The sequence below is a fragment of the Natator depressus genome, chromosome 11 (assembly GCF_965152275.1).
Source record: "Natator depressus isolate rNatDep1 chromosome 11, rNatDep2.hap1, whole genome shotgun sequence".
NCBI classification, from domain to species: Eukaryota; Metazoa; Chordata; order Testudines; family Cheloniidae; genus Natator; species Natator depressus.
In genome coordinates, this window is record NC_134244.1 from 67,503,394 (window position 1) to 67,515,469 (window position 12,076).

Consider the following 12,076-nt stretch of genomic DNA (forward strand, 5'->3'; position numbering starts at 1 on the left):
CAGGTTAGACGGTCATGATGATCTCTCTGGCCTTAAAAATCTACTAATATTCTCAGCAGATCCCTATATTTACTAAAGCAGGCAGACTAATAACGGGAGGAAACAAACCATCTTTATTATGGAAATTTTCAAAACACCAATGGGAGTAAGTTAGGTGCCTAAGTCTCATTGCTTTTCAATGGGCATTGAGTGCTTCATTCCAGTAGATGCTTTGAAGAATGTGACCCATAAGCAATTACATTATCCTTGCTCCTAAGGAATTAGAATGCAAATTATTTAGGGCGGGGACCATCTTTTGGTTGTGTGTTTGTACAGCACCTTGTACATGGGATTTTAGTCCATTAGGAGGGCTCCCAGGCACTACCCCAATACAACAATCAGAATAATAATAGCCATTATTAATATTCTCAATGGAGACAAGAGGAGGTGGCTAGTCACCTGAGATATCTGACTTCTGAATGCTTGGAAAAATGACTCTAAAAGAGATGAGTTGGTAAAACAAAACGTCCTGTGAACATTTGCTCCCATGCTTTCCCAGGGGAGATCAGAAGAGGCTATATATGGTGACAGGATCTCACAGATAACAATTTTGATGTTTGCTGCCGATGAATCCTGTGTCTGCGCCTAAAAGGGAAATTTAACATTAGTGGTGATAAAAACAGGGTTTTCCTGACAGTGACTTTAATCAAAGCAGTAAGGAATTGTGACTGGTGGTAATTACGTTAAACAATTTAGCCCTGATCCCACAAACATTTATGCACATACTTTAATTTTATACATGTGAATGGTGCCACTGACTTCTCTGAGTCTATTCACATGCTTGTAGTTAAGCACATGGGTAAGTGTTTGCATGATTGGGGCCATAACATAAAAACATTAATATATTCAATATAGTTTATAATTCATCAATTAAAGGGTGACAAAGTCCAGAGAATAGTGTTGTACATTAACTGACAAAAAGCTCACATCCCTAAACAATTATTATCACAGACGGATATTGGGGCATCTCTGAAACCACCGTGTGGTAGCTGTTGGCAAATGCTGACTATGATCGCAATGACTGTGACATGGTATTTTAGTTGAATGTGGAAGAGGATATACATTTTGCCTCATGGAGTGCCCTTGCTTTGAAGAAAATAGAAAAGTCCTGTGTTCGTATATCAGGGGTATGGTCTGTTGGTATTTGGTAATCTGTGAATGGCAAAGTAATTTGGATGTCTAACTTAATACTTGCTGGTTATGTTTAGAGGAAAACTAAACTGGTTAGTCTCTAAGGTGCCACTAGTACTCCTTTTCTTTTTATAAATTTACCATAGTCACTTAACAACCCATCCTCCGCAACTATCTTCCTTTTCCTAAAATAAAATACATGTTCAAAGGATAGGGGCAGCTTGTCAGCTGGCGTCGCGATCATCATAACTCCACTGAAATCAATTCACACCAGCTAGGAATCGGCCCCATCCCGCTTAAAACTCTGTTATTTAAACAAAAACAAATTCATTCCACGTCACTGCGCCACGGGTGCAAAAATTACCTTTCCCAAACTTAGAATTTTGTTGAGCACGTTTATTCTGGAACTCAAGTTGGACGGTGATGAAATGTCCTCCAAGGTGCTTTTCAGGTTAGCTATTGAATCCAACAACGCTGTAATAATGAGAATTTTCAAACACTATACTTAATGTAATGTTCTGACACAAATAAGCCCATGACTCTTAACCTCTCATGCAATAGCACAATTAGCAATGCTACATCTTTGCTTGTGTGATTAGTAATAGTGCAGGGTGGAAAACAGTTTTCCCATTGCACAAAAATTGTATCAAAACATTTCTCCTCCCAGATTGGGACAAAAAAGTAATAATTTTGACATTGGTTGTGAACAGAAATTTTCTTTTTAAATCAGGTGTGCTCACTCTCAAAACATTTCATTTTGATCATTTCAGAATGTTTTGTTTTGATTTTGACCATTACACCTCATTTTTACAATAATTAGCTCAAATTTTAAAACAAAAATTAATTTCAAACCAAAAAAGCTGAACTTTTTTTTTCAAAAATGTTGAAACAAAACACGTCGACAGTCTCATTCCTTCCCCCCCCGCCCCCCAAAATTTTCAACTTGAAAAACTGGTCGAAACCAACCCATTTCTGTAAAAAGTTCTGGCTTCAACATTGGCATTTTGTCATGAAAACTATTTCCCAAAAAGCTCTAGTCACTACTCCATCTTCAAGGACGTATGTCAATATCAAATATTTAAGGGATTTATCTGATCTAATGAAATCCTAAAGGTCACATTTTCCTTTTGTGACCTTTTAAAACTCATCCATTTAAATGTTTTATTGGGTCTTCACATTTACTTTCATGCTGGGTCTTCAGTCTTGCAGTCATCACACTTGGTGGAGTCATCTTACAAGGTCTTACTAGGTAATGGAGGTCAGGCTGGGCCTGTGGTTGGATGGGACATCTCTAAGGAACACCAAAGCACTGCAAGAAGTGATCTCAGTGATTCACCGGGTGGCACTGTTTATTATCCTACTTGAGGTATACTGCACATCCTCAACTGTAAATGTAAATCGGCATGGCTGCACTGAAGTCAACATTCTTAGAACTATTTGTATTAGGGCTATCGATTAATCGCAGTTAATCAAATGATTAACTCAAAAAAATTAATTGTGATTAAAAAAACTAACTGTGATTAATCGCAGTTTTAATCACACTGTTAAACAGTAGAATACCAATTAAAATTTATTAAACATTTTGTATGTTTTTCTACATTTTCATATATATTGTATTCTGTGTTGTAATTGAAATCAAAATGTATATTATTTTTATTACAAATATTTGCACTGAACAAATGATAAACAAAAGAAATAATATTTTTCAATTCATCTCATACAAGTACTGCAGTGCAATCTCTTTTTTGTGAAAGTGCAACTTACATATGTAGATTTTTTTTTGGTTACATAACTGTACTCAAAAGCAAAACAATGTAAAACTTCCGAGCCTACAAGTCCACTCAGTCCTACTTCTTCAGCCAATTGCTAAGACAAACAAGTTTGTTTACATTTACAAGAGATAATGCTGCCCTGTTCTTATTTACAATGTCAGCAGAAGTGAGAACAGGCATTTGCATGGCACTTTTGTAGCCATCATTGCAAGCTATTTACGTGCCAGATATGCTAAATATTGGTATGCACTTTCATGCTTCGGCCACCATTCCAGAGGACATGCTTCCATGCTGATGATGCTCATTAAAGAAAATGTGTTAATTAAATTTGTGACTGAACTCCTTGGGGGAGAATTGTATGTCCCCTGCTCTGTTTTACCCACATACTGCCATATATTTCATGTCATAGCAGCCTTGGATGATGATCCAGCAAATATTGTTCATTTTAAGAACACTTTCACTGCAGATCTGACAAAACGCAAAGAAGGTACCAATGTGAGATTTCTAAAGATAGCTACAGCACTCAACCCAAGATTTAAGGATCTGAAGTGCCTTCCAATATCTGGGAGGGACGAGGTGTGGAGCATGCTTTCAGAAGTCTTAAAAGAGCAACACTCCAATGTGGAAACTACAGAACCTGAACCACCAGAAAAGAAAATCAACCTTCTGCTGATGGCACCTGACTCAGATAATGAACATGAACATGCGTTGGTCCACACTGCTTTGGATTGTTATCGAGCAGAACCCATCATCAGCATGGACACATGTCCCCTGGAATGGTGGTAGAAGCATGAAGGGACATATGAATCTTTAGTGCATCTGGCACGTAAATATCTTGTGATGCCAGCTACAACAGTGCCATGAGAACGCCTGTTCTCATTTTCAGGTGGCACTGTAAATAAGAAGCAGACAGCATTATCTTCTGCAAATGTAAACAAACTTGTTTGTCTGATCAATTGGCTGAACAAGAAGTAGGACTGAGTGGACTTGTAGGCTCTGAAGTTTTACATTGTTTTATTTTTGAATGCAGTTATTTTTTGTACATAATTCTACATTTGAAAGTTCAACTTTCATGATAAAGAGATTGCACTGCACTACTTCTATTAGGTGAATTGAAAAATACTATTTCTCTGGTTTTTACAGTGCAAATACTTGTAATCAAAAATAAATATAAAGTGAGCACTGTACACTTTGTATTCTGTGTTGTAATTGAAATCAATATATTTGAAAATGTAGAAAACATGCAAAATATTTAAATAAATGGTATTCTGTTATTAACAGTGCGATTAATCACAATTAATTTTTTTACTCGCTTGACAGACCTAATTTATATACATTCACGTGTTCGCAACTATATAGTTCAATGAAATCAATGCAGTTATGCCAGTTTACATCTGACCTGTAATCTTTTGAATTAGATGTAAAACTTAAGCCTTCCTGACCACCTCTGGTCATTATGAATACGTAATAGATATTACAGAATGTGAATTGTGAATTCATAATTGAATTGAGAGCTCCTTGGAACAGAGATGTCCATCTTGAATGTTTGGGAAACTCCTAGCACAAACTGTATAATAATAATTATGACTATTTATACTTGAAACCTAAGATATACAGTACTCCTTAAGTGAAAGAGAAACTTGTGACCAATGAAAACATCTCAAAGATTAAATATTCACATTGCCACAAATGAGCTACAGGGAAAGGATTATTCACAGAAATTATCTGCTGAAGAATTTTGAATAAGAAATTTGCAAAAATCATAGTCAGTTTGTGGACGAGTTCTGAACAGGGAAAAAGGCAATATTAGTTACATGCATTTTTATTTATGAAATATTTGGATGGCCCTAGAGGGCATCAAAGATCTCATGGCATTCCTTAGAAGAAAACCCTAGTGTTCTGGCCACATTCCAACACCGGATTCAGCTCTAGGAGGGCCTAACCTCTGATCCCTAAGGGGTTAAGAAATGTTTGAGCTTTGTAAAGACATTTATTTGTGATTATTCCCACGAGTTTAAAATAATAGCACTACTACACTCAAGCGGCCATGGAGAACATATCCATCATTTCAACAGCACTCTTCTAGGAATTGCATCTCTGTCAGGAGAGCTTTAAAAGATGAACCTTTAAAAGATTAGACCTTTCCATGCAGCACACCGAGAGCTCTCTAAACACTAATAGAATTGAATAACATACCTCGTGAAGCGTTCCTGCTTTTTGGAACCTCAGCACTCTGCGGTGATGGATGGATGGCCTTCCCCAGGTTAGATGACCTTTTCTGTTTTCTCCTATAAAGAAAGAGACAAGACCTGTAACTCCACATATGGTTGCTTAAAACTGAACTTACGCTAAACTAGAGATGGTCTCAGGTTAAAGCTGGAGCTGACTTTCAGGGCTGGTTGGATGAGGGGTTTTGATTCATGCTACGCTGAAGTTTGCGCTGAAGTTCTGGTTCAGTACCATTGACTCCAGTGGCAGGCCCAGACACTGAATACAAAGAGAAGGCCAAATTCACCCCTTATGTAGCCCCACTGACTACATTTGAATTACCTCTGGCATTAATTTGGTCCAATATCTATCTAATTTCCTGTATTTGAATGAAGGGCTAAACATAATCACGTCAGATTCTGTCCTTTGCCCAAGACATGCTCGGCACAAGACCGGGATGGAATACCAAGGAGCTGATTGTGTTTCCCTGATTTTACAGTTGCCCAGGCTCTACTGCAAGTTAAAGCAACCTAGGGGCTACTCTAAATTAAGACAACAGGCTGTGCTCACTAAGGGACTGTACTCCTCTTGAGAATCACCATAGGGTACCAGAGCTCTACCTCCATCCTGTGAATCATCTCCTAAACTGGGGGTGGGAGTGAGGAGAGAAGGGTGTTGGCATGGGAACCAGTTTCACTTCACTGAGGGAAATCTCAGCTGGCTAGCAGCAGCCAGATGACATTCAATTGCTCCGGAAGTGAGATAGAACTGAAGCTGAGAAACTGGCTTATTTACTGTGTTTGGAGCAATAGAAATGAACAGTTCAGAGGTAAGTTAGCAAAACGACAAGTTTAACCAAGCTGCATAATAGGAAACAAATTCTTAGTTTTCTCAATGTGACTCCCCTAAAATCCTCCAGAAAAATGTCTAGTGGCAACACATCCAGCCAGTGAAACACCAAGATAGAAGTGTTACGTAATCAAAACAAATTCCCATTGGCTGATCCTACCCTAGAGCCATGACTGAAATCAGAGACCTCCGGATGTTGTTTTGCTCCAAGTAACCCTTTTGCTGATATCATATGCCCTACAGTTTTCAGTTAGGCTTTCACAGCCTGTAAAATGGATAAATTAAGCACCTAATCAACGAGCATGCGGGCGTGCATACACAAACGCATGAGCACATACAGATACACTCGTTTTATATTGTACAAAGCAATGTATAAACATTACCAGTGACAGGGAAGCTGATTAACAATCCAAAGGACTGGGGAGAGGAGGCAGGGGTGCTACAATTTGGCCAAAATATTTTGGTTTTCAGTTGCCAAATTATTATTTTTTAAATCAGTTTTTGAGTTTTCAGGTTTTTTTCCACATTTGTCAAAATTTTCTGCTGGGAAAATAAAACCTTATCTGGCCCTCTTTACACAAAACAATAAAAGACAAATTAGGAGGAATGGCAACAATTGAAACAACTTTGGGCCGGAGAGTTATAATTTCTTGATCCCTAATTAACCACCTTCTTTAAGAAGCACAAATGATGACTGCCAAAACAGCGAGGGCGGCCTGGTCTACTGGATCGAGCAGTAGACCGGGAATCGAGAGACCAGGCCTCTATTCATTGCTCTGCTACTCATCTGCTAGGGGACCTCAGGCAAGTCCAGCCCTTGGTCTATTTAGCAGAGCTGTGAGGAGAAAGGGAATTCTGTTTCATGCAGGATTTCAATATTTTCAGATTTGGTTTCATTCCCATTTGGAATGAAACCCCAAAATTTTGAAATTCTAGGTGAAAGGGGATGGAGCTCCAGTTCTGGGGCAGTTCCCCTGGTGGTCTGCCCCAGAGCTCCCCTGGAAATTGCAGCTCCCAAGACTTCCTGGGTCTTGGCTCCCTATCAGGCAACTCGATAAATGCACAGAGAGCTGGGAGCCCTGAGAACCCCACTCCACAGCTGCCCGCCAGGAAAACTGCAGAGGAATTGAGAAGCCAAAGAGCTTCGGAGCTCGGGTTCCTAGTGCTTCCAGGTTCTCAGCTGTCAAAGAGCTGGGCAGGTGAGGAAATGAGGCAGGTTTCAGAAACCTGGCAGGCAGGATTCCATCAGAGCCCTGCCTGGGTTCCATCAAAATTTCAACAAAATCAACCCGTCTCTATGAAATGTTGCATCAGAGCTTTTCCGACCAGCTCTACTACCTAGGTAGCAAACTTTTTAGTGCAAGAACCGTCACTTAGGGTACGTCTGCCATGCTCTGCCCATTTCCCGAAACAGGGGTGCAAGCGCAAGCAGGACAAGTTCTTCAAATGGGGCCTCATCCATGTTGCTGGCTCTGGTTGCCGGGAGCGTGCAGACCCAAAAGATGGCTCAGCTGGATGTGTTGACAGGCTGAGATGGTTTCTGGTACAGTGCCACGGAATGGACAGTCAAGTTTTCCCACAGTGCACCATGAACAAAGGGCTACAGCTGGGGAGTGCACTAAGAAACCTGGGATAGGCTGGTCTGGCTCTGGTCTGTGAAGGGCAGTGGGGACGCGTGATTGCGGGTGTGAGATCAGGGTTCAGAAATTCTAAACCCCGGGTCGCTATCAGTGTGAACACTCAAGCGCAGGCTTAGAAGCACCGAGCCTGATGACTTGAGACCCACAACCCCAGGCTTACCCTGCAGTGTAGACACACCCTTACAGTGTGTTCGTATAATGCGGAGCACAATGGTTCCCTGCTCTTGGTTGGGGCCTCTAGACACTAGCCCAGTAGAAATGATAGTAGTCACTCTAACACAAGGTTCCCGGTGTCACCCCAGAGGTACTGGGCCAGATCATCATGTGTGTTCAGCTGATTTCAATGGAACGACAGATCATCTACACCAGCGGAGTATCTGGCCCACCCGCCTCGGGTGATAGATCATCGTTCCGAGCTAGGAGAGCTGATTTACCAAGAGCATCTTTTAGGGCTCAAAGTCGGGCACGGGTTCTCAATCTTTTCTTTCTGAAGCCCCATCAACATGCTGTAAAAACTCCATGGCTCATCTGTGCCACAACAACTGGTTTTCTGCATAGAAAAGCCAGGACTGGCATCAGGGGGTAGGAAGCAGGGGCAATTGTCCAGGGCCCCACGTCACAGGGGGCACCATAAAGTTAAGTTGCTCAGGCTCCAGGTGATGGGGCTGGGGGCCCTCGGCTGCAGTCCTGCACGGCAGGGCTTTGGCTTTCTGCCCTGGCCCCTAGCGGGTCTAATGCCAGCCATGCTTGGTGGATCCCTTGAAACCCGCCCGTGGCCCACCAGGGGCCCCCGGTTGAGAACCGCTGCTTTAGGGAATATTGACAAAAGAGGAGTGCACAGAGGTCCTGCTCGTAAAATCTTAACCCATGCAGTGGGGATCTACGCCACCCCTGTATTTCTCTGGCAACCTTACTTCAGCCCTCGTGTGTGTGTGTGTGTGTGTGTGTGTGCATTGAGTGTTGGAAGATTTTCTTATCGTGGAAAGCATCAGGGAATTATAATGTTGGTGCCAGCTCCTTCTATAATTATTTTAATAGAAACATTTTTAAAGTGCCCAGTGGGCAATTTGCCCATTCTTACACACGTTTCTAAAGCATTGTAGTGCCTAGAACTGGTCTACCACTCACTGAGAGCGATGCACAGAAATTGCATGCATGCCTGCCCCCATACGTCACTGAATGGCTGGCTCCATAGCTGATAATAACAAGGCAGTTTCATATTCCCTTACCGTCTGAGAGGGGAGTTGCCAGGAAGTCTTGGTAACAGATCTTCTGGTGTGTATGGTGTGTCCTTGCATTTGGCATCTGAATCACAGAGCAAGGTTTGTAGGAATGGGAAAAAACCAGCACTGGGGAGGTTCCGAGGAGCTAGATAACCTGGAAAAAAAAATTTTTTTAAATCTAATTCCTGTGACGTGGTGTTTTCTTCATTTGAATCTATAATGATTTTCTAAGCTCAGGAGCTTTGGCTTGATTCTCATTTGGTACTTGTGAAGGACATGTCTGCCTATGTTAAGGCTCCTTTAGCCTGCCAGAACCATGACAAGGGGCCTTAGTGTAAATGGGAACCAGTGTTCCTTATTTTTACTAAGGTTTTTGTCAATACACACACAATACAAGCTTTTGAGAAATGGGAAAAAGATGAATATATAAAAGATGAGAAAAGCCATAGAACTGTGATGGCTAGTTCCTGTTTTTGAAAGGCAGGACTTAGCTCCAGAATAATGGCTAAACATCCATAATCACAGGGTGGATCTTCGGGGTTTGCTTGGGACAACCTCTTTGCAGGACCACTGGCTTCTGTATCCAGTCCCCAGTGAAGTAATGACTCCATTGTGGCTTTTGCTACAAGCTTCACAGATGGGGCAGTGCAGGAGCAGATCTGGAACCAGACGGCTTCCCCTAGTGTGCTGGCTCGTCTGTGCTGATCTAGGCACAAAGGGGGATGGAGCTACCAGTGCCTGTCCATTGGCCTCAACTTGTTTGGGAAAGGCAGTATCAGCCTCACAGTGGCTGCATTCCCCCCACTCTCCCACATCCCGTGTTCAGTGATCCATGATCCATGTAGCCAGCCCAGGGGAGTGAGTGGGTGCCTTTATGTCCCCTTCCTCCCTTGTGCAAGCCCATAGCCAGGGCCAGAATTGAGCTTAAGGGTATTGCAACAAAACACCCGTGGCTGGCCTATGTCGGCTGACTCAGGCTCACAGGGCTCGAGCTGCGGGGGAAGAGATAGCTCAGTGGTTTGAGCATTGGCCTGCTAAACCCAGGGTTGTGAGTTCAATCCTTGAGGGGGCCATTTGGGGCAAAAATTGGGGATTGGTCCTGCTTTGAGCAGGGGGTTAGACTAGATGACCTCCTGAGGTCCCTTCCAACCCTGATATTCTATGACTGTAAATCTGTCGTGTAGATGTTTGGGGTCGGGCTGGGTCCTGGGACCCCATGAGGCAGGAAGGTCCCAGAGCCAGGCTTCAGCCCAAGCCTGAACATCTACACTGACATCTTATAGCCCCACAGGCCCAAGCCTGCTGACCCAGGCCAGCCTCGGGTGTTTCACTGCAGTGTAGTCATATCCAAAGACCCAGATCCTCAATGGTATTTAATGGGGTCTACGTGATTAGAGAGGCCAGCATTTTAAATACAGTTTGCCCTGCCCTGCCCTTTGCCAGCCAACATGGCTCATTAAAGACCCTTATTTTCAGTGACGGCACCTCTAGTAAATCCTGAAGCTCTTTCATTTAATCACAGCATATGAGAAGAGATGCACAAGTAATAAAAAACACCTGGCAAAGAAGGCTGCTCTTATTTCTTATACGGAAATGAGTCAGCCACCTGGAAACTCTGTGTGGCCTGTAGTGGCAATTGATTAGCTTGTCCTTTAACCACAACAGACGACCAGTCACACCTTTTCCTGATCTGCTCACCACTTTCTCTCCATCTCTTTTTTGGGCCCGAGCATTAGACCTATTAAGTGTATTAGCGGTCAGCAACGCCTGCAAAGCTGAAACGACAGCCTTAAAGGATCCCAGTGGTAACATCAGTGTTAGCAACATAGCAAACACTTGGAACATACGGCTCTGAGTCAATGGGATAAATACATTTAAATCCAGGGAATCTAAAGAGAACGTTTTCCTTGCATTCCAGGACCCAGGTTTTCATCTGCAAGGGTAACCCTCGGGGCAGTGTGTGTTACAGGGCCCTGCTGTGACAATCCACAGAGGATACATTGTGCTGCCCCCCCCTTTAGCTCAAGCTGTAGAGGTTCATGCATTTAGCTCTGCAGGTTCCCAGGTCAATCCACAGTGTTTCAGCCATGATGGTGACTCGCACACCAGCACCCGGAGAGGCTGGTGCCTTCATATCAATGTCGCAAAGGCACCAGCTGTGGGCTGTATTCCACCCACTTTAAGCCATTGCTGGCGGCTGCGACAAACAGATCCTTGTTGCAACTGCCCTGGATCCAGCCGCTTGTTTTTCCTGATGTGTGCCATTGCTGATCTGGTCCCTTAAAGGCACAGTCCACTACCCTGTACCTTGGTGTAGAAATGGGGAGAGGATAGCAAAGGTGCCTTGAAGCTGTTTTTGCACCTCCTTGACTTGCAGCCCCTCCCCAGGTAAGTTACAGCAGCCACAAGGTTAGGGGTAACTAAGGACTGTACTGCGGCCCAGCACAGCTGGAATGTGATGTGCAGCTGCCATGTCTACTCGCTCCCCCAGCTTGCCTCTAGCAGGTCTTCTATGCTGGAGCTGCAAAGGTCGGTTACAGAGAGCTGTCCTGGCAGCTCTCTGCCACCCAGAGAGCCCCTGGCACTGGGGGCATTTCCTGCCATCTTTACAGTCTCTTTATGCCAGTGGAGCGTGTTACTGGGCAAGCAGGACAAGTTCTTCAAATGGTGCCTCATCCACCTCTGACCACTCCTAGTCTCTCTGAGAGCACCCCTCTAGCTGTCACCTTTCTCAGGATGGAATCATGCCATTCTCCCACTCTTAGACCAGTCCACCAACCCCTGTGATTAACCGCAATTACCAGCAGACCTGGCTTCTGTTCAGTACCCGCAGTTCATTTCCTCCTGGGGCAACGACCGTGGTAACCAACGGTCTTCTTAAGGGCAAGTATTATTTATTTGGGACAAAAGCATTTCAGAGAAAACAGATCTTAAAACAACAAACAAACTATATGTGGGGAGCAGGGAGCCAAGATGGGGCAGCCAGGCTCCTGGTGGGGAGCTAGAAGCTGGGCTACTGGCAGGGAGCTGAGCGCAGAGCTGAGAGCCCGGTCTCTCAGCCCCCCACACTGCCCCTCTTAAGTCAGTGGAAGCGGTCCTGGTGAGGACACGAACCACTGACAGAAGAAAGGCAGTGCGGGCAGATGAATCACCGCAGTAATTACTGCGGTGGCTGTAAGTCAACCTAACATAGGTCGACTTAAGTTTATAGTGT

The 12,076-nt window shown here is 43.6% G+C and overlaps 1 protein-coding gene across 1 annotated transcript in view; it reads right to left on the reverse strand.

Moving 5' to 3' along the window:
- The window catches only part of ABCA12 (ATP binding cassette subfamily A member 12), a 125,272-nt gene that overhangs the window by 99,457 nt on the left and 13,739 nt on the right, over positions 1-12,076 (reverse strand). Inside the window, exons 3-6 of the mRNA XM_074966903.1 lie at positions 8,869-9,016; positions 5,139-5,227; positions 1,535-1,644; positions 439-624 (exon numbers count right to left, since the gene is read on the reverse strand). Of these exons, the coding sequence (XP_074823004.1) occupies positions 439-624; positions 1,535-1,644; positions 5,139-5,227; positions 8,869-9,016 (533 nt within the window). The remainder of the gene's footprint in view (positions 1-438; positions 625-1,534; positions 1,645-5,138; positions 5,228-8,868; positions 9,017-12,076) is intronic.